The following is a 23,715-nucleotide window of genomic DNA, read 5'->3' as shown; positions in this document are numbered from 1 at the left end:
TGAAAAAATCTGCACTGAGTGGAGGGTCAAGAGTGACCACAACATCCTCTGGATAGCATTCAAACAAGATTTAGAGTAGACATAAGATCGGAACCCAAAACAAATGTATTCTAGAACATGGGGGTCTGAATATAAATATGCTAAAAGGTATCACTGGAAGCTTCGTGAACTCTGTGGAGCCAGTATCTTGAAACAAGAGCTTTTGGAGACAGCTTGATGTCACATGAGTTGTAAAACTGGTATTCAAAGGGGGGCACGGCAGCGATTATTTCAGTGTACATGAAACTAAGGGAGTTACCACCCCACAGAATATACAGAGCCCTATTCATGGACAAAAAGAAGAGTACACTCAAAATGCTCAAGAAAATCTTTAAATGGCTCCCTAACAACACTCGTAGAACCATAACCTAAGCCTTCATCACTACCAAGCTGGACTACAACAGCACACTATATGCTGAAATAACTGATCATAAGACTCCAGGAAGCACAAATCTCAGAGGCCAGACTCAGCCTTAAGACTCCCACCTCACACTGATATACACCTCAAAGAGCTCCACTGGATCACAATCCCAAACATGCACTCTTAAAACTCCTCGCACACACATAAAAAGCCTTACATTGGCCACAGGTGCTGTAACAACTGCACAAACGTTCACAGTCTGTCTGTCTGCCTTAATATGCATCAATAAGACTTGGGAGTTACTTGTCCAGCCTATTCACAATCTTTACATCTACACTTAAAGGAATAATCAGTCTGTAGGGCTTGCACTCCCTGGTGTCCTTTCCAGGTCTGTGAATCAATATAATGACTGATTCCCTTATAGTTGGAGGGACACCAATATCTCACCCAAAAAAGTTAAATCACTAGGTCAATTGTGGATCCAATGTTCTTTCTAAAGTCTTATAAAATGTATTTTTGTATCCCTCCTGGGGGGAGCTTTGCCTCCTTTTAACAGCTTTATGGCTGTCATCATCTCTTTGTTCTCTATAGCAAGCCGGGCCGAAGACGGCTGTAATGCCAGAAACCGGTCCCCGGAAGCTTGTTTCCTTTCCAGTAAAGAATTGGCTTGGTAGTTTGGTCTGCCCTGTTCCCATGATGCACTGGGCCAGGGTCAGACTAATTTGCATGTAGCCAGGTTCTGAACTGGGATGGTGCAGTGAGCTAAAAAACGGGGATGGATCAAGCCCTGATCTTTTGACTGGGTAGGAGTGTTCTGCTTAATTCAGATACTCTGTCCATCACCACCCCCTTTTGAATCGTTTTGGCCACCACAAGTGTGGAAGGGTATGCTCAGATGTGAGTCCCTTGCTCACTGCACCATCAGGATTCAAGCAAGCCGGGCCGAAGACGGCTGTAATGCCAGAAACCGGTCCCCGGAAGCTTGTTTCCTTTCCAGTAAAGAATTGGCTTGGTAGTTTGGTCTGCCCTGTTCCCATGATGCACTGGGCCAGGGTCAGACTAATTTGCATGTAGCCAGGTTCTGAACTGGGATGGTGCAGTGAGCTAAAAAACTGGGATGGATCAAGCCCTGATCTTTTGACTGGGTAGGAGTGTTCTGCTTAATTCAGATACTCTGTCCATCACCACCCCCTTTTGAATCGTTTTGGCCACCACAAGTGTGGAAGGGTATGCTCAGATGTGAGTCCCTTGCTCACTGCACCATCAGGATTCAAGCAAGCCGGGCCGAAGACGGCTGTAATGCCAGAAACCGGTCCCCGGAAGCTTGTTTCCTTTCCAGTAAAGAATTGGCTTGGTAGTTTGGTCTGCCCTGTTCCCATGATGCACTGGGCCAGGGTCAGACTAATTTGCATGTAGCCAGGTTCTGAACTGGGATGGTGCAGTGAGCTAAAAAACGGGGATGGATCAAGCCCTGATCTTTTGACTGGGTAGGAGTGTTCTGCTTAATTCAGATACTCTGTCCATCACCACCCCCTTTTGATTAAGTTGGTGGAGTGGGCACTACATAGGTAATTTTTCCCGCCATCTCATCTTCCCTCCTTTAGTATACAGTTTTTGGCTGAACTGCCTAAAATCCTCTCCTTTTTCTATGTCATGTGCCAGTAATTATCCAGAGGAGTTCCTGATTTCTGCACTACATGTCGTATTAATTTTGGCCTTTAATTGTAAGGCTAAAAGACTTTTGCCATTGTTCACTTTAGAGTACAATTTTTGTTGTGTCTTCAGTAAGAATATTTCTACTTTATTAGTGGTGATTATAGTCAGTAGCACCTAAGTCAAGTGATATTTCTCATTCTTACAGTTGCGGCCTGTAGTTTATTAAATGGTGTTATCCTTTTCATTGACCCAGGATTTTCTGAGTATCTAATTTTGTTTTTATTATATTGTATGCATCTAGTGCAAACAGCATTCCCCTGAGGAATGCTTTTATTGCATACCATTGCATTGACAGAGAAGTACTATCTATCATGTGTGGTGAGGAAGCCTTGTTTCTGAGAGCGAATTTCCTGTAAATTAAAAGAATCTCTCAGTAAGTGGTACCTAAGCCACCACTTCCTATGTTTCCTCCCCATCACTCCCACCACTCGTTCCAACGTAACATGGACATGGTAGGCCAAGGAGATATTCCCCATCTCCACCTATTGGTGCATCATCTTTTTGATGATAGATAGCAAGATCACTGACTCATTGTCAGTGAAATTGCTCTCCCCCCTCGCACCTCCACCATCAAGTGAGGCCTTCCCAGAGCCCCTGCACTCTCAAGTGCTGGTGTTCGAGGCCCTCCTCCACCTGCAGGTTTTACCTGCGCCTCATCCCTGGTGGTCCAGTGGACCTCTGTCCTTTCTCTCGCTCTGCTCTTTCTCTCTGTTTTCACTTGTTTTTCACTGATTTCAATCTCCCCCTTACACTCCCCCTCTGTGTCTCTCCTCCGTTTTCACTAGTTTTTTACTGATTTCAATCTCTCCCTTTCACTCCCCCTCTGTGTCTCTCCTCCATTTTCACTCTTTTTTTTACTGATTTCAATCTCCCCATTTTACTCCCCCTCTGTATCTTTTCTCCATTTTCACTCGTTTTTTACTGATTTCAATCTCCTCCTCTCACTCTCCTTCTGTGTCTTTCCCCCACTTTTCTTGCACCTTTCACTGCCTCATTTTCCCTTTTTCCTCTCTTTTGCCCTTTCTGACTATTTTCCCTGCCGCCCCCGCGGTCCCCCCCCCATCCCGACCAACGCGACCGGCCCAATCCAGCTCCCCTCCCCGCTCCCGCCTTCCAGCTGTCCAGCCCTCCTGATCCCTACTTAATGGTGGCCGCTGTGGGGACAGGCGAGCAAGACCACTGACTCATTGTCAGTGAAATTGCTCTCCCCCTCGCTGCTCCACCATCAAGTGAGGCCTTCCCTGAGCCCCTGCACTCTCGAGTGCTGGTGTTCGAGGCCCTCCTCTATCCGCAGGTTGTACCTGTGCCTGATCCCTGGTGGTCCAGTGGACCTCTGTCTTTCTCTTGCTCTGCTCTTTCTCTCCTTTTGCACTTGTTTTTCACTGATTTCAATCTCCACCCTTTTACTCTCCTTCTGTGTCTTTCCTCCGTTTTCTCTTGTTGTTTCACTGATTTCAATCCCCCTCTGTGTCTCTCCTCCGTTTTCACTAGTTTTTTACTGATTTCAATCTCCCCCTTCCACTTCCCCTCTGTGTCTCTCCTCTGTGTTCACTCGCTTTTTACTGATTTCAATATCTCCCTTTCACTCCCCTCCGTGTCTTTCCCCCGTTTTCCATTGTTTTTTACGGATTTCAATCTCCCACTTTTACTTTCCTTCTGTGTCTTTCCTCCGTTTTCTCTCGTTTTTTACTGCTTTCAATCTTCCCCTTTCACTCCCCCTCTGTGTCTCGCCTCCGTTTTCACTTGTTTTTTACTGATTTCCATCTCCCCCTTTCACTCCCCCTCTGTGTCTTTCCTCCGTTTTGACTCATTTTTTACTGATTTCAGTCTCCCCCTTTCACTTACCCTCTGTCTTTTCTCCTTTTTCACTGATTTAATCTCCCCTCTCACTCTCCGTCTGTGTCTTTCCCCCATTTTTCTTGCACCTTTCACTGCCTCATTTCCACTCTTTTCCTTCCTTTTGCCTTCTCTGCCTGTTTTTTCCTGCACTGCTGCCTCTGCGGCCCCTCTTCCCCAGGACGACCAACGCCTCCGGCCCAATCCAACTCCCCTGCCCGCTCCCGCCTCTTAGCTGTCCAGCCCTCTCTGACCCCTATTTAATGGCAGTGGGCATGCCACTGGCGTGCCGAAGGTGCACCAAAGGCAAGCCCGTCTGCGCCCGTCCGTGACCTGACCGAAACCAGTGCCAGGAACCCTGGACCCCCTCAATGCCAACGCTACGACCCAGTGGCACCCCACGCTCTCAACCCAGGATGCAACAACAACTGCAAGCTAGCATCACCAGCCAACACCTACGGACCCTTCAGTTGTCACTGCTATCGGCACATCTGCAGCACTGCCAAGACCAGTGACTCAGCGCAACCTGCCCGTAAAACCACAACCCAACTGCATCCTCCTCAACGTCCGATCCCTCCACAAACACGCCACCGAAATCTGGGACCTCCTCGACAGCACCACCCTGGACGTAGCGTTCTTCACCAAAACATGGACCAACAGCACCTCAGGACCGAACATCGCCATCGCCATTCCTCAAGGATACAAGATCTCCAGGAAGGACCTCCCCACCCACCCGGGAGGAGGAATCGCCATTGTCCACAAATCCAACCTCCACCTGAGCACACTCCCTGACGAGCCCTCAGACCTGATTGAACACCTTCACTTCAAGATACTGGCCTGCCCTACCACCACCCTCTGAGGAACCCTCATCTACTGACCCCTGGACCCCGCAGACTTTTTGCCAAATCCATCACGGACATCATCTCCCCGCATGCCATGGCGTCCACCAACTACACCCTACTGGGAGACCTCAACTTCCACCTCGACAACCAACTGGACCCCGCCACCACATCCTTCCTGAACAACATCCACAACATTGGACTCTGCCATATCGTGACCGAATCCGTGCACTCAGCAGGACACACCCTTGACCCTCACTTCACAACAGGTAACTTCATCACCTTCAGCCACACCACCGAACTCCCATGAACTGACTATCGATGCATCCACTTCACCCTCAGAACACCCACCATCCACAGACACCTGCACTTGCTCCCACGAAGAAACTGGACCAGAATCACTGACGACCAGCTAACCTCATCACTCAGCAACCCCACCCCAACCATTGCGGAAAACGAGGACCCCAACACAGCAGCCTGAACCCTGCACAGATGGCTCTCCGACAGCTCCAACATCATAGCCCCCTCAAGAAAAACAACAACACTCAAACCAAGAAAGTCAGATGGTTTACCATCGAACTTCGAGAGTCCAGATGCACTTTCCGCCGTCTCGAAAAGGCCTGGAGGAAAACCAAATCCACAGAAGCCTAAAACAACTTCAGAGCCGCCACCAACGCCCACCGCCAATTCATCAGAAAAATGAGGAAAAAAGCGATTGAAGACAGAATCTACACTCATACACACAACAGCAAAGAACTCTTCAACATCATCAAGGAGTTTGCCCAACACACCAGCGAGTCCACCGACATCCCTCCCTCACAAGACCTTTGCGACAAACTCAGCACCTTTTTCCACCACAAAATCAAGAGCATCTTAGACAACTTCGACGGAGACAACCAACACATTGAACCCTCACCAACCACCCCCGACACCTTAAAGCTAGCGATCGACAACTGGACAGCCCTCACCACCGAAGACACACTGAAGAGGATGAAGTCAATCCACTCCGGGGCCCCCACGGACCCCTGCCCCCACCACATTTTCAACGGAGCTGCCAACACCATTGCACCCCGGCTCTGCCACACCATCAATTGCTCCCTGGCATCCACCACGTTCCCCGATGCCTGGAAACACGCCGAGGTCAACCCCCTTCCGAAGAAACGCTTGGCGGACCCCACTGACCTCAAAAACTACAGACCCATCTCCCTGCTCCCGTTCCCAGTGAAAGTCATCGAGAAAGCCATCAACAGCCAACTTGCCACATTCATCGAAGAACACAACATCGTCGACTCCTCCCAATCCGGCTTCAGAAAAAAACACAGTTCGGAAACCACCCTCCTCGCTGCAACAGATGACATATGCACCCTACTGGACAAAGGAGAAACAGCATCCCTCATCCTCCTCGACCTCTCGGCGGCGTTCGACAGTCTCTTACCGCACCCTAAAACGCAGACTCCACGACACAGGGATCCAAGACAAGGCCCTCAACTTGATCTGCTCCTTCCTCTCTGGCAGAACGTGGCAGGGCATGCTCCCCCCTCCAACCCTACACTTATCACCAGCGGAGTCCCCCAGGGGTCCTCCCTCAGCCCTACATCTTCAACGTCTACATGGTTCCGCTCGCCCCATCGTCAGAACCTACGGGCTCAACATTGTGTCATACGGAGACAACACCCAACTCATCCTCTCCCTATCCATCGAACCCATTACCGCCAGACACAATTTTCGAGAAGGCATGGAAGCTGTCGCCAAATTGATGAAAAACAGCTGCCTACAACTAAACACCGACAAAACAGAAGTACGCATCATGGGCCCGAACCCCGATGCATGGAACGACACCTTGTGCCCCCCCACCCATGGAAGCCCGCCCACCCCCATGGACCACGCACGAAACCTGGGAATCATCCTGGACTCCGAGCTCAAAATTAACCGCAAGATCATCTCTATCTCGTCCTCCTGCTTCCACACCCTCCGCCTCCTATGAAAGACCTCCAAATGGATCCCCCTAAAACACAGAAAGACCATCACTCACGCCCTGGTCACCAGCAGACTCGACCACAGCAACGCACTCTACGCTGTAATTAACAAAACTTCACCCACAAACTACAGAACATCCAGAACGCCGCTGCAAGACTGGTCCTTGACCTGCCAAGACACTGCCACATCTCCCAGCACCTGCACACACTCAACTGGCTCCCCATCGAAGCTAGAGTCACCTTCAAGATGCTCACCCATGCCCACAAGACCCTCCACGACACTGGATCAGCATACCTGAACAGCCAACTCAAATTCCACGTACTCCAGAGGACCCTATGATCTGCCCAGCTCTCCTACACTGTGGTCCCCCGCACCAGAGAGACCAAATCGGGAGGCCGCTTTTTCTCCTTCCTCGCAGCCCGAGCCTGGTACGCCCTGCTGCTCCACCTCAGACAGACAACATCGCTCCCCATCTTCGCAAGAAACCTCAAACCTGGCTCTTCGACAAACCCCCCCTTGATGGACTGGAGCCTGCTACCCCCCCCCAGCGCTTTGAGACCCTTATGGGTGAGTAGTCATGCTTAACAAACACCTGATTGATTGATTGATTGATTGATAGTCAATTCTCATGTATGTCCTGTGAATGGCCAAGAATATAGAATAATCTCTTTCTGATCTTCGTGTCTGTGACCAGGCCACACTAGTCCTAGGTCCTCTCCCATTGATTTACATTTTTCTAACTCCTTATCCAACACTAATTTGAAATCTCCCCCAACAGCACTTTATGCCTTCAAACGGTGACTTAGCTCCCACAAGAGGGCCCACAATAAAAAAAAACTGAATGGTGTTTGGAGCATATATATTGAGAAGTGTTATGATTGTATCACTGTGGTTTAACTGTAAGAGTATGTAGCTTTGTTATGTCATCAGTGTAGTTGAATTCAGAGTCCAGCATGTCTCAGCAGCTCATATGACATTGCAATACTCATATGCTTTCTTACACTTCAGTTGGCTGGTACCTCTCATTTTGTGATCCTTTAAATGCTGCCTGTAATCTGTTTCTAGAGCATTGTCATCTTCCTCTGGTATGTTGAGTATTTCATTTTTTTTGTACTTATGTAGGGACGGCAGGGCCATGTCATCCATGCCCTGTAAGTTTTCCAGTCTACGGATGGTCCCATCCATGTCTAGCAGCTTGCGCTTGTTCTCTCTGTGTGCCCCACATGCCTGAGCCATACAGTGACCCCGCACCACAACCTTAAACGCCTCCCACTCTACCTGTGGAGATGAGGCGGTGTTAGCATTGAGAAGGAAGTATTTGTCAACTACCACTTCCAGAGAGGAACTGAAAGGGGCGGCATATAGTAAGAGTGGATTTAGCTTCCAAGTAGGAATCAGAGGGCACTGACCCAGTGGTTAATGCAGCCGGGGCAATGGGCTATGATCCGACAGGGTTCGCCCCAAATACTCAGAATGGGACACAGAACATTTAAACGCCAGGGAGCAAAGGGAAATATCAAGCCTGGTAAGGACATGATGCACAGGTGAATAAAAGGAGTACTCCCTGGCCCTAGTGTGTTGCAATCTCTTGGTGTCCTCTAAGCCTCAGTGGGAAATCCAAGCCTGGAAGCCCGAGTCAGCATGATGGGGCTGGGTCCCTGGCATGGGAGGGTGCCACCGATCCATCGTATCATCTGCCACGCAATTAAAATCCCCCCCAGTATGAGAGGGCCCGTTAGACATTGGGCTAATGGGGTGGAGAGAGACTCTAGAAAACCCACCTGGTCTTGGTTAGGAGCATAAATACTGCCTAGGGTTACCACCCGCCCTGCCAAGTGACCCATCAGCAGGACATACCTCCCTTACGGATCCAGCCATGTACGTTCAAGTGAAAAAGGGACACCAGGTTTCACCCAGACCAAGACCCCCTGGCAAAGGCTGAGAAGGTGGTAGTAAAGACCCGCCCCGCCATCCCTTCTGCACTCTCCCAGCCTCCTCTTTGTTAATATGTGTTCCCTGCAGAAAGGCTATGTGCAAATCTCTGCGCCAAAGGTATGGGTAAATATTATGATGCTTGGCGATTGTCCCCATACCACGCATGTTTCACGTGAGGAACATCACAATGTCATGAGTGCCCATCACTTCCACAGGACGCCTCCCCAGGATGACATGGGGGGGGGCCCCCTGCCCATGTCCCAGTACCTGTGCCACCACCCTGCAAACAATCAAACAAATAATAGAAGCAACGTCAAAGAAACCCCAATCTTGAACAACTCCCCAAGCCCAGTACAGCCAGACAACAGTCAGTCATCCAATCAAAATGTGGAACATGACCCTTAGTGAGGCCTTACTCTAGTAATGTACTCAAAGGGGGTGGACAGTAAGAGCAGTAGACAACAGAGGAATGGCACGCAAGCTGACCCGGGCGCGCCTGCCCCATTAGTTGCCTTAGACCAGGACCGGAGAACACCATCCTCAGATCAGCAGACCAGCGACTCCCCAAGCAAACAGGCCAATGCAGGGCACAGGGCACCTCAAATAACTTTGTCAGCTGTGTGAGGCATCACCACCGGCATCTTCACACTATCACTGTGGAATGTATCAGAGTTCAAGCCCCCAGTGTCATTCGATGAGTCAACTGTCATCTCAGGGGCAGAGCTCCTGCCCTGCATTATCGCCACCACTGCCTGCAGAGCTCCCGCCCTCTCTCTTTCAGTTTGGGAAGATGTCGGCTTCTTGGGAGCTCCCCTCCGGGAGTGTCTCTGAGAGCGCTTTCCATGCTCTGCCGGGTTTCTTGCATCAGCTCCGGGGCCCACAGTCTGGGATGCCCCCGTCTTATAAGCCTCAATCCAGTCCCAGGCCTCAACCCGACTCCCACAAAAGTGGGTGGTGCCGTCTAGTACAATCTGCAACCTGGCCGGGAACATCAAGGAATACTGCAGGCCCTCCTCTCTCAGGGCCTTTTTAACTTCCAGGAAGGAGGTCCGCCTTCTCTGCACCTCAAGGGTGTAGTCCGGTAAAAGTGAAACTTTACTGTTGTCAACTGTGTAGGGACCCTCGGTGCACGCCCTCCATAACAGAAGATCCCTGTCACCGAAATAATGCAAGCGGGCCAGCACCGGCTGCGATGGGTGCCCCGGCGCCGGGGGTCTGGCTGGGACTCTGTGGGCCCTCTCGAGAGTGTAGAATGGTGACGTGCCTTCAGGCACCACCACAGAGTGCAGCCACTGCTTGAGATGCACCACCATATCGTTACCCTCGACTCCTTCCGGCAAGTCTAAGAACCGGACATTGTTGCGTCGATTGTGTCCTTACGCATCCTCAGCACACCATTCCAGGACACCCACCCTGTCTGGAGGGCACCCACTTGCTGTTCCAGGGCATTTTGTGCAGGGGCTATCTCAGAAATGTTGACTTCAGCCCCCCTCACCCTCTCGGAGAGCTTCTTGTGTTCCTCAGGCAAAATCCCCAGCCCCACCGCCACTGTGCTGATATCATGATGGAGGGTGGCTTTCGTGTCTGCTATGGCCTCCAAAATCTTGCCCAATTGCTGCTGTATCGGGGCATCCACAACAGTTTGTGACTGTTCCTGGGCACTGTCATCTGGGTCTTGCGTGGCTCTGGCCTGTCGGCCCTGGGGTTTGCCCATGACATCTATGCCCCCCCCCCACGACTGGACGGCTGCCCCCGCAAGGCGGTCAAATGAGAAAAGCGCCCCAGAGGTCACGAGCCAGGCTCAGCTTCATTTTGGCCCAGACCTATACCCACCCGCCGGGTCAGTCCGAACTCCACCAGGAACCAGGCACTCTCCACCGAGCAAAGTTCAATTCAGAGCACTCCCACTGATGGCAGGAAATGACTCCCTCACTCCGGGGCAGGGATCATTATAATGCACAGGCAACGGTACTCCAACACTCCATGAAGCGGACCCAAAAGCCCGGTGGCGCGGGCAGTCTCCACAGTTAAGGGTTGCCAGCCAAACCCACCAATGTCCAGGTACTTCTCCAGGGTGGGCCCCCAGGCCTTACGCACTCACCAGAGGGTGCCCCCGCCCGCCCCAGTAATCAGCAAGGACCCCAACATACACCGCCTTAACACAGTCAGCAAGGACACCAGGCGCCACCACCACAAGGGCGCCAGGGGACCAGACCTGCACTCCAATCTCTGAGCCCCAATATGGGCCCGAGCAATAGCCTCAGCTCTCTGCAGGCACCCCAGGCACGCCCGGCTCCTAGTCCAAGTGGTGGCTGCTTCCTCCTCACGCCACCTGTTGTGAAGAGGACAAGCCCCTGCGGATCACCAGTTCATGGGAGTCAAGCTCCAATCCCTACAGCAATCCGCAAGCTCACCCTACAAGGCTCAGACAGTCCTCACACAGCCCCTCAACTTCGTAGGGGGGGAAGGGGCCCTCCGTCCCCGTGAGCAGCAAGGGCACCCTTGAATATTGGGGCCAGAGATGCTGCACGCCCGCTATCCATACAGGCCCCGACCGGGCACCACACACCGGTCCACTGCGCCAAGTAGCGCACATCTCTCCCCGGTGGCACCGGCTCCTTCACAAAGGGCTGCCGCTATCCTGCTGCCCACTTCACCAGCTGTGCACTCGTAGCTGCAGGACCTCTGTTAACATGCGGACCGCAGATAGGAACGGCCCCTCCCCTCAGACAGGGGCAGTCACACTCAGGCCGCCATCTTGCCTGCTGCCCTCAGGGGTGCACTCCCAGAACCCTAAGCTCTCACAGCAGGTCCAGGGAATGCCCAGCCACCAAATCCAGCTCCAGCGTTCCAAACTTCTGGCTTCAGGCACTCTTCGGTCCCTGGCACCAAGGGACAAGTATCCGCCAAACGTGCGAGCCCCAGCCAGGCTCCATGTGCCGTGTAATCACATCGAGGTGCGCGCTCCTCACCTCGATGGTACCAGTGTCTCCAACATTGCCTGCCGCCTTGCTGCTGTCTCACCCCTTCAGCTCGGGAGTTGCCGCTGCAGGTTCGGACCCAGGGCACAGACCACATGTAGGAGCAGGCTCCGCTCTTCCTCCAGTCGCGTTCACCCGTGGGCTGCCATCTTGTGTGCCTCCCCTCAGGCCTTGCATCTTGACTTAGTTACAAAAGAGAATAACTACAGTCAATGAAATATTAAGCCTTCATATATTGTAAATTGAATATTTGAAATTGCCTTAGGTCATCTTATTCATTTTTTGTAATGATTCACAAATCATTTTAAAGCAGCAACAGCAGTAAAAAGCTACGTACATTCAAGTAAAGGGAACATTTTTGACTAAAGATATATATAATTTGAACTTAGAAAATATGTAAAATGACTTTGCATTAAATGGAGGGAAAAATTAGACCATTTCAATCATTCCGAAAGGATAACATGACTGATGAGGCATTGAAATTATACTTTTAAAATGTAGTGGTTGGATTTCACCCTTTATGGTATTCAGAGAAGTGAAGATTTGGTGACAGATGAACTATCGTTTCACGGAACGCAGCAAGACAACTTGCTGCACTGTGCTGTGTGGAAGGGAGATATACTGTATTTCTGCTGTCTCCCTGCATTGGCACACTTTGTGCAGCCGAGCGCCAATGCTGCCCCAGTTGCTCCATGGAGCACAGGTGCCTGTGTTACGAGCAGGATTATTTTTGTGAAGGAAGGGATGCCTTGTTCCACCCCCCAAAAAATTAAAGGCATATTCCTCTTTCTGCAGAATGTAGCACGCACAGAAAGAGGAAGTAACTAGAAGAAATAAATATGTTTCTTTTTGTTACGCCTGGCCTAGGAGGCGTACCATTTTGATGCATTTCCAGGTTTGCAACACTGCAACTCTGAGATTGTACCCAAATCCAAAACTGGGTCATTGGAACATTCACACTTTACCCATGGATTGCCTCTCTGCTGCAAGGTGGGTTTGTGTGTCTTAGTAAATCCCAGTTTAGGGACTGCATTGCCTTGGGTTTCTTTGCTTGCTGCAAGGGAAATGCAAGCCTTTAGGAAAGCTGACCCAAAGAATCTGGACCTCCATAAGTATGGTAATCATTGCTAGATATTTATATTTATTAATGTAATTAGAAGGGTTTGAGTGTGAAAGTTACTAAGATAAAGTTGATAGCATAAATTCAAGTAAAGCATTTGCATTATTTTTACACTGGGAGATCTACCTTGGATAACTCATAACTCACCATTAACATTTGCACATTGTATTTGGATATATTATAAGATTGAATGTCCTACAGGCTAAATGAGTTTTAACCCACAAGGGAGCTAGAGTCCTACAAGTCAGTAAAATGTGTACAGCATGGGCTGTTTACTGCTTGTTTTTTAGATCTATCTTGCCCAGAGCAGTGTTGATAAGAACATAAAACTGCAGTCTCTTTTGTATTCAGCCAGCATGTGATATTTTGAACTGTTGGTGCACTATTGGTGAGCATATGTGGATATTATGAATATGAATTTTGTTTCCATTCTCTCCATTGGATCATCCATGTTACAATTTTTAATGGAATACGGGTCAGATTTCCTAACAATTTACTGCACTGTGCTGCGTCAAATGCAGGGGGTAGGAATGTGCCATATTTAATTACATATGGGGCATTCCTGCTCGCTCTCTGCTCTGGTGCACTAGCGTCACAAGCAGGATTGTTTTTGTGCAGAAAAGGGCACCTTCCTGCACAAAAACAATAATTTCAGGCACTTTTGTCTTTGCAGATCACAGCACACATAGAAAGAGGAAGAAAACAATGTGAAATAAACATATTTCGCTTGTTATGCCTCCCCTGGGAAGGCATAGCATTTTGACCCATTGCCAGGTTTTCTATTGTTACTAAATATAGGAATGTACAAAAAAACATGGGTGGATGACTGGGAATATGCACGCTCCATCCAAGGAATGCCTTCCCAGGGCCAAGTCACGCACAGCATCAACTTGCACTGCCTTGCATTACTCCAGATTTACTATGCCTCGCAGATCACTGCAATGTAGCTCTATGTGGCATATTAAATCTCACTTAAAGGCTTATGCTGCCCTTGCATCACCTTGCATGACACAAGATCAAGACAAGCCCTTAGTAAACTGGGCCTTAGGCTTAAAACATATTATTGCCATTCAAAAAGGATAACTGATTCTTTTTAAGCTGACATGAAATAAAATACCTTATTATTCACAGGAAAAGCAAAAAGAGTCATCGGAATTTCATATCCAGAACTTAATCCCAACCATAATGGACATCATCTTTGGAGGAGTCGAGACCATGAGCAACACTTTGATACATGGAGTACTGCTTCTTTTGAAACACCCAGAGATACAGGGTATGAAACAATACAAAGTCTTATTGAGGGTCTGGCTATTTTCCATTACCTGTTACAGTTAAAAGAGTTATTGTGAATATTTAATAGGGCCTACTTTTCTCAGATGTGTATTCAACCCACTATAGCCTTGTTTGTTATCAAAACGCTTTGGGGTTTGATTTTGTTTTTCCAATGATTTTCAAAACATTTTGGTTATTCATGTATATGTTATCTGAATTATGACTGCAGTCAAAAAATGAAACTCTCTGACACATTTCCTTTCTTTACCAGGTGTGTATTATTTTGCCTTTAGTCTTTAGTTACATTGGGGAAGGATTTTACAATAGCTGTGCATTAAAGAGCCCTCTGGAAAAAGCCAAGGATTTTCATTGTATGGAAAATGTATTGTTTTAAATGTAATTTGCACTCTCACTTGACAGACAAAATTCATGAAGAGATAGACCGTGAAACTGGTCAACATCGCAGTCCAACCTATCAGGACAGAAAAAAGATGCCATTCACAAATGCAGTGGTCCATGAGATTCAGCGCTTCTGTGACTTGGTCCCAATGGGAATGACTCATGCTGTGGCTCGGAATACCATGTTCAGAGGATACACAATTCCAAAGGTATTAGTTGTGGTGTCAATATTTGTAGCTAATGAGTCTTCAAGGAGAAAGGTTTAGTTGTTCAAAAGTTTAACTTCCTCTCTTTGTCCTCAGCGAGAACATAGCCCTGAGAGTAGCATAACTGGGGCAGGAGTCTCACTCACCGAATTGCTCAATGAAAGATCAACCTGACTTCTTGTAAGACATGATACCCAGTCCTGTAGAAGAAAAATTTACATATAGGTATCGAGTAACAAATGGACACAACCACTTTCTTAATCAACATCTGTAGTAGTGTTTCCAATCCACCCAATTGGATTACACTACTGAATATCCACCCCAATAATAAATTGCACAATAATATCAAGGGACAAAGTAGTGAAAGGTATTTGCCTATAGGGAAGTATAAATGTGCTATTCCTAAACCCACATCTACTTACCTTGAAGATATGTGGAGTTAGGTGTTGAAATTTAGATGTGCTTACAAGTCAATTTTTATTTTTGATATTTTTCCCTCAATATTTTGCCCCATTGATATTCAGGGGTGATATTGAGGGTGCACATTTCCAATTATTACTAGGCCCTATAAGGTTTGCATTTAGAACTTCTCCAAATAGACAGTTCATAATTTACAGTTTGTTGCAATCACTTTACAGAGACTAAAATCCAACAGCAAATAATGCTGATTTCATTTCAATAAAAATATTATAATTTAAATATATTTATCATTGGTTCTAAAAAACTTAAATACAAAATTACATTTTAATTCAAACATCCTATGAATTCCTTAAAACATGACTATACCCTATATGTTTATGGATAGTGTCTGACCTGCATACACTGTGGTACAGCTCAAGGATTTCTGCAAGAGGGTTGAGCTGTCTACCAGGGGTTTTACAAGGAAGGTAGAGCTGCAAAAGGCACTGGGGGCCTGGGCAGAAGTTCACAATACAAGGCCTGTGACCCCTGAAGAGGATGAGCAGGAGATGGATGATGATTAGGAGCTGACCCAGAATTACCTGGAAAGTCTGGGACTGCCTTTGGGGTGGGGGGGGGGCAGCAGCCTGCAAGGAACATTTGTTCCCCCAAGATCAGTGAGCAGTATATCATTTAGAGGCCTGACCCCCGAGAACCGTGAGGAAAGGAGAGAAGAAAGGAAATTCAAATTGGAAATAGCTAAGCTCAAGCTAAAAAAGGAGCAAGCTTTCGATGAAAAAAGATTAGCCATAAAGGAAAGGAAAATTATGTTATTAAAGGCATTCAGTTAATTCAGGAGCTGAGCCTGAAGGAGTTGGACATGAAGGCCAGGAGGTGGCAGTATTTCATCAGTGTCCTCTGACAAGAGAGTACACATACCCAAGGGTCTGGCGCTTGATTATGGAGGATGTGATGACATAGACAGACGGTGTGAGGCTTATGTGGTTGCTGTGCAGATGCACAAGATCCCTAAGGCAGATTGGGTGGCTAGTATGTGGAAGCATATCCCTACTGAGAGGAGGAATCCCCTACTGGCCCAAGATTGGAGTGACAGGATGATGTATTCCTCCATGAAGATAGCCCTAATCAGGAAATATGGTTTACCCAGAGAAGTGCAGGCATAGGTTTAGGGGCAGCGTGAAGCCATCCCCACAGACCTGGGTAGATTATATTGATTCTTTTTGCAAGGCACTATATGATTTGGGTGAAGAGCAGTGATTTTAAGCGTGATCAGGGGCTGTATAACGTGATTGCAAAAGAGCAGATGTTAGTCTCTATTTTACAGCGGGCTGCTGGATCAGCACCGGGGTCCATAAGTAGGTATCTCGGGGGGATCACCATAGGGTGAGGAAGGACCTCACCAGAAGACGGGAGTGACAAAAACAAAAGCAATAATTTCTCTAAATGGCTTCTAACTAGTTCCACTGGTAAGGATTGCCATCCCTCTGTTGAAAAGAAGAAAATAGTGATTCCCTGACAGTAAGTCTGCAGGGAAGATGCCCCCAAGTGTTATGAGTGTCAACAGGAAGGACACTGTAAGGGGAACGCTAAGTCCCAGCTAGTGGCGGAGACAGAGTTAAGGTTACCCTAGTGCTCCCGGGTAATGGAGAAATGGTGCAAAGAACCTACATGCACAATAATATTAGGAAGTACAGGCAGTGGGTCATCATTAATGGGCAAAGTTTAAAGTCTCTGATAGACACTGGTGCCAGTAGGACTACAATACTGTGTCATCTGGCAACTTCAAAGCAGGTAGTCCCTCATGTGTTCCAACAAGATGTTGCTGCTGACAGTCATGAGAGCCACTACCCAGTGGCCCTGGATCCCTTTGAGTGGGGCGGGGTCTTGGGTTCCTTGAAGGTAGCTGTGAGTGCATATATCCCTGTGGGTTGTCTGCTTGGTAATGCCCTGGAGCATATCTCGTGAAAAGAGGTGGAGTTCAAGTCACACTTAAAGATGGTGGGGTTGTCTGAGCAGGTGTGTATGACCACATGGTCCACAGCAGCCTGTGAGGGTGGTCAATAGACCTGGACCTGGAAGAATGGCCCAGGTGCCTGCCAAAAAGAGGAAGCATAAGAGGCAGAGGAAACCTACTCCTGAAACTCCGACGGTCCAGGAGGAGGTTGACCATGAAGGGGACCCTCGGTGCCTACAGGAGAGGACATGGTCAAACTGGGGAGTCTGCCTGAGGTGTCCAACTGGCAGCAGGAAGGAGGTCCCACCATGTAGGAGTTCTTCAAGATGCAGAAGGAGTGTCCTACTCTTGCGGGTCTATGGCTACAGGCTGAGACCCAAGCAGCTAGTGACGTCTCTGGCAAATAACTGATTTATTGGGAGAATAGCCTACTGTATAGTGAGTCTAAGGACCCTGACCCTGGTGCAACAGATGTTTTGGCGGTACCCTAATACTGCTTCAGGGCCTTCCTACTGGGTCTGGCTCATGATGTGGCACTGGCAGGTCATTTGGAGCAAGTCAAGACCTTTGACAGGCTTGTCACTCATTTTTATTGGCCTCAAATGAGGAAGGCCTCATATACGTTCTGCGGTCTTCTCCTACATGCCAGGATAGTGGCAAGCAAGGGGGAAAGTGCAAGGCCTCCCTACACCTTCCCATGTCATTAGCACCCCTTTTCAGAGGATTAGCACCAACAGTGTGGGGCCTTTGGATCCCAAGACAGCCATGGACAATGGGATCTTTACCTGCATGGGTTTCCCCAAGGAGGTGGTATCTGACCCGGGTACTAACTTCATGTCTGGATATATGAAGGCAATGTGGAAGGAGTGTGGGGTAACCTACAAGTTATCTACTGCTTACCATCCCCAAACCAATGGGTTGGTTGAAAGATTCAACTGTACCCTCAAAGGCATGATTATGGGTCTACACACGGAAGTGACAAGAATTCCGTTTTACATCCTGCGCAAGTTAAACGGTCCCTGGTATAAAAGGGGATGCCCCAGCAAGTGCGCAGCGGGCGCGCCAAAGGAAAGCCCGTCTGCGCCCGTCCGCGCCAGTATGTCGCCTCTCGCCAGAAATGCTGGTCGCGATGAGTCTGTTGGGCACACTTATTCCAGGGAAACTCTCCTAGATCTAAATATATCATGTACCCGATGTAACAGGACCCCACTCCATCCTCTGGGGGGTCCTTTCCATTGTGCATGTGAGTTGTTCTCTTTACCTAAACCAATGGTTCTTATGCCCCCTAAACCCACCTGCCCTCAACAGCGGCTGCTAATATTTCAGCTGAATGTAAGATCCCTAGCTAAACATTACGCTGAAGTATATGATCTCATTGAGGATAACAACCCGGATATTTTTTTCCTTACTGAGACCTGGCTGCAGGACGACATGACCACAGTCCTTAATTTGGCCGTGCCGCCTGGTTATTCCGTGCATACTATAAATAGGCCAACGAGGAGTGGGGGTATTGCAGTGATTGTCAACTCTCGCTATCCTTGCTTTTTCACTAAAGTTGATATTGAAGGTTGCGAATGTGCCCGCTTTAGCATCCTCATTAACCCTCATATGACCCTCTCTGGGGTCCTGGTGTATAGGCCCCCTGGGCAAGCCAGCAGTTTCATAAATTCATTTTTGGAAGCAGTGGATTCACTGGCTGTTGGAACTGCAAATTGTAGCATTTTTGGAGACTTGAATCTCCATTACCTTAGATAAAAATATAAGCGGCTTGCGAGCAGAACTGCACCAGTTAGTTGCGAGCCCCACCCATAGTGGAGGACATTAATTAGATCCCATCTTTTCCAATATGGAAGCTGTGGTAGTAGCTGCACCTATTCCGGTCCCTTGGTCTGATCATATGCTGGTCGGCATGTCCCTACCTTTAAAAGAATCATCCGGTGCGGTTACTAGTCAACCAGTATACAAGCGCCTCTGGCGGAAATTACGTTGAGATGATTTTTACGCCCTGCTTTGGATTCTTTGATCCCGGCCAGCTGGATCAAAGGCCGCTCCCAAGAATCTAGCCCATGGTATAATGAATCTCTAACCACCCTAAGGAAAACCTGCAAAAAAATCGAACGGAAATGGAGGAAAGTGTATGATCCAGAAACAAAAGGGCAATACATTGCAGCACAAAAAAATTATCACAGAGCAATCTGCAGGACACAGGCTCCTTACTATGCCAAGGAGATCAGGCTCACCCCGAATCCCTCAAAATCTATTTTTAAAATTTTGAAGGAACTCAGCGCTAAAAAAGCCTTGACACCCGTAACTGTCTCTGAAACACACTGCGAAGAATTGACTTCCTTCTTTGTAGAAAAAGTTTGTGTAATTTATAGATCTTTTTTGCCTACACCTCTACCCTTCCCTTTTAGTCCTGAGCCAATTACCAAACTCATGGCGATTCCTGAAATCTCCCATGAAGAGCTCATTAGACTATGTGGGAAAATTAAGTCTGGCTCTCCTGCTGACCCCTTAAAACCTGCCCAATTTAGGGAGGCATCCGCGCTTGTGCTTAATTACCTTCGTCAAATAATTAACTCCTCCTTTGAATCAGCTGTGATACCGGCAAGGTAGAAACAGGCATGGGCATTCCCCATTATTAAAATACCTCTGTTGGATCCCACTAAACCTGAGAATTTCAGGCCTATTTCCCTGCTCCCTTGGCCGGCCAAGGTGGCAGAATCCCACGTCAACAGCGCTCTTACCAGATTTTTGTGCTCAAACAATATTTTGGATGCCTCGCAGCATGGTTTCCGAGCCGGTCACAGCAACGAGACGGCACTTTTGAGCATGACGGAACATATGCGGACCATTTTGTACTCTGGTCAAACAGCGGCACTGATCCTATTAATTATTCAATCTCTACGTACAGCCACTGGCTGCGGTCGCTAAGCTATGGGAGCTTTCAATGGTCTCATATGCTGATTATACGCAGCTAGTGGTGGCTCTGACGGACGATTCTGCTTTGAGCGCCACTAGGTTTAAGAGTGGCCTAACGGCCGTGGCTAATTGGATGACCTCTAACTACTTGCAGCTAAACGCGAGTAAGACAGAGGTTCTATTAGTGGGGAAAAACGCCACTGCCTGGTGCGAAAAATGGTGGCCTAATACTTTAGGGAATTTCCCCAACCCAAAGTCAGAAGTAAAAAACCTCGGGGTCTGGATAGATTCCTCCCTTAGCCTTCGCACTCACGCTAAGAAAATGACAGCCACATGCTTTGGGATCCTACGGAGTCTCAAACCTATTCTAAAATGTTTTGACCCTCCTACCCGCCAGCTCATAGTACAATCGACTATTCTCTCTCATCTGGATTATGCGAGCTCCTTGCTGCTAGGTGCCAACCAGGCAGAGATTGGAAGAATGTAGCGGTTGCAAAATGCGGCAGCAAGAACTTTGGTAGGCCTCCCTCGCTCTCATCCGGTCGCCGATACTTTAAGTAAACTCCATTGGCTGCCTGTGGCGAAGAGGATCCAATTTAAGGCTCTCTGTCTTTCATTTAAGATTTTAAAGCTCGCTACTCCACCTACGCTGTGCCAGCTACTGATCCCGTATATCCCCCGACGATTTTTGCGTTCGGAAGGCCAGCACCTGGTAACGCTCCCTCGGGTGAAACGCTCTCGGATGGACGGTCGCTCCTTCCGCTATCTGGCTGCTAAATTATAGAATGCCTTGCCATCCCAGTTGCGTGGCTTAAATGATCTCCTGGCTTTCGGGAAAGCCATCAAGACTTACCTTTTTACCTCAAACTAGACCCTAAGGCTTGCTGTGTTAGGGCCTGCTTTGCTTTGTAAAGGCAGCTGCCCTCCTTGTTAGTTGACAGCGCCGGGACACCCCTTGGCTGGGGAGCTGCGCGCTATATAAAAATATGTAACATAACATAACATAACATAACATACTCGAACACATGAGGCGCAAATGGGATGTCCTCCTGCCATGTCTCTTGTGTACCTACAGGAAGTAAATATAAAACCACAAAACAGAACAAATGTAACTGTTTTGAAAATACTACCCTCACTCACACACCGAAGTGTGTGACATGCTTCATCATCGGGTCTGCTTACAATACGCCCAGGTGTAGCCACACTCTGGATGGAGCATAAGGGAGGGGTAAAACATAAAAGACCAAAGGACACAATACAAAACCAAACAACATATATATATATATATATATGAACAACAAAAAGTGATCAGTGAATGTCACCCTGTGACTAGAACTGGTGTACAACAAGTGCAGTTAATAGGGAAGTGCTTAAAACTGGTTTGGGGATACCAAACAAAACTTTATTAATAATAGGTTCCACAACCAGGATTAAAAAGAGAAAAGAGGATGGGTAATGTTTCCAAGAGAAAGTAAAGTTCTCGAAACAACCCTCCTAATACCGCTAGTGTCAACATGTTTCGACCAACTTACTGCGCCAGAAAGGTCTCCCCGGTCTTCTTCAGGACGTATGTTGCTACCAGTCCTGCTATTGGTCAAACCGTAGTTCGGTCAAAGTACCAAATGACTGATCACACGAGATTCCAGTTGCATCACCACGTGTGAAGGGGATCCCAACAACATGGGAAACAAAAACTAGTTTATTCTAGATGTAAACTCGACATGGCGCCCTGCAGGAAGGTGTCCCAAGAACACAACTGTTCCGAGGGAGAGACAACCACCTGCTTCCGGATCGCCGCGTAGTGAGTCTCTCCACCCCTCGATGTGTGTATGATTTGTATTAGGGGGTTGGGGTGGTAGAGTTGTAGATACGGTTGACCCTCTCCCCTTACCTGTGTTGAATGATACCTACTGGAAGTACCACAGAAGGGGATGGCTTCAGCTCTTGTGAACTTCTGTATGGGCACCCTGTGAGAAGACCTCTCAGTTTGCTTAAGGAAGGCTGAGAGCAAGATCCAAAGAAGCCATCCCAGGATGTAGTAAACTACATTCTGGCATTCTGCAACCAGACAACTCGCTTCTGGAAACGTGCACCGGAAATCTAGGAGCTAGCCAGGAAGACTTGAAACCCTGGTATCAGCAGAATACCACTTAGGTTGAGTGTCAGCCTTGTCAAAATGTGTGGGTAATGGAGCCCATGGAAACCCAGGCCCTGCAAGACAATTGGTCTGGGCCTTATGAGGTGAAGGAGCCCAAGAGTGATGTCACCTACTTGGTGAACCTTAAGGCTCCCACAAAGCCTTTAAGAGTCCTTCAAATCAATTGCGTCAAAATCCCACTTCGAGAGGTCTGAGCTTAGCATGCTCTTGGTTACTGATGATGGGATGGAAGAGGAGAGTGTACCTCTCCCGACCTCCTTTCTTCCAAAGATCAGGATGGGTCAGTTTAGGATTTGAGCCTCTCCCCTACCTTGAATATAGATCAGCAGAGGAACTGCCACGTGTTGCTGGGACAGTTTACATCTCTGTTCTCACTTACCCCAGAAGTCTCTACATGGTGCACCCATGAAATTGATACTGGGGACAGCATGCCTATGCAGAACAAACTGTACAGGTTATCTGATGAAGTGAGAGCCAGCATCACAGTTGAGGTCTCTAAGATGCTGGTGTTAGGGGTTATTAAACCCTTAAGCAGCCCTTGGTCCAGCCCAGTGGTGTTGGTCCCCAAGGCTGCAGGTTTCAAACCTGAACTCCAGTTCTGTGTGGACTATCGTGGGCTCAATGCAGTCACCAAGACTGACTCTTACCCCATCGACAGTGCTGACGAGCTCATAGATCGGCGTGGAACTGCCAAGTTTCCCCTGTATGTTTGAATTAACGTCTGGGCACTGGCAGAATACCTTGACGAGGGGGTCAAAGAGAGGTCAGCTTTCTCAGTACCAGAAGGGCACTTCCAGTTCTGGTCATGCCTTTTGGCTTGAAAAATGCCCCTACAACCTTTCAGAGGTTGGTCAACCAGGTCCTGGCTGGGTTGGATAATTTCATTGCTGCCTACCTAGATGACATTGCGGTCTTAAGTTCTAGTTGGGAGGACCACCTATACCACCTCCAGGAAGTGCAACAGGCTCTGTGGAGTGTAGGCCTATCTAATAAGGCAAGTAAGGGCCAGATAGTGCAGGGTTCTGTGGTCTTTTTGGGAGACCAAGTAGGGAGCAGCAAGGTGCAGCCCAAAATCCAAAATCCAAACAATTCTGGCTTGGGAACCCCGAAGACCAAGACAGAGGTGAGAGCCTTCTCGGGCCTCATTGGCTATTACAGGAGATTCATCAAGGGGTATGGCAGCCTTGTTGACTTACAAGAAGCTGCCACGTCAGGTGAATTGGACCGAGGTGTACCAGAAAGCTTTTGTCACCCTGAAGGAGGCCTTGTGTACAGCAGCCGTGCCCCAGGCTCCTGACATCTCCCAACAATTTGTGGTGCAGACAGATGTCTCAGAGCATGGCATAGGGACCATGCTCTCATGGCTGAACAAAGAGGGCCTGGATACACCTGCAGCCTTCATTAGTAGATGGTTACTTCCCAGGGAACAGAGAAGGAGCGCAATAGAAAGGAATGTCTTTGCTGTGGTTTTGGTGCTTAAGAAGCTAAGGCCATACCTGTTTGGCACTTACTTCCGAATTCAGATAGACCACAGACCTCTCAGATGATTAATGCAAATAAGGGGTGAGAATCCCAAACTT

At 48.3% G+C, this 23,715-nt stretch overlaps 1 protein-coding gene across 1 annotated transcript in view; it reads left to right on the top strand.

Moving 5' to 3' along the window:
• Positions 1-23,715, top strand: part of LOC144781950 (cytochrome P450 2G1-like) — a 471,871-nt gene that overhangs the window by 382,019 nt on the left and 66,137 nt on the right. The window contains exons 6-7 of the mRNA XM_078661041.1: positions 13,936-14,077; positions 14,497-14,684. Coding sequence (XP_078517167.1) covers positions 13,936-14,077; positions 14,497-14,684 — 330 coding nt within the window. The remainder of the gene's footprint in view (positions 1-13,935; positions 14,078-14,496; positions 14,685-23,715) is intronic.

This window comes from Lissotriton helveticus, chromosome 9, assembly GCF_964261635.1.
Source record: "Lissotriton helveticus chromosome 9, aLisHel1.1, whole genome shotgun sequence".
Classification (NCBI taxonomy): Eukaryota; Metazoa; Chordata; class Amphibia; order Caudata; family Salamandridae; genus Lissotriton; species Lissotriton helveticus.
Note: the sequence above shows the minus strand (reverse complement) of the source record. Positions and strands in the feature narration are given on the sequence as shown.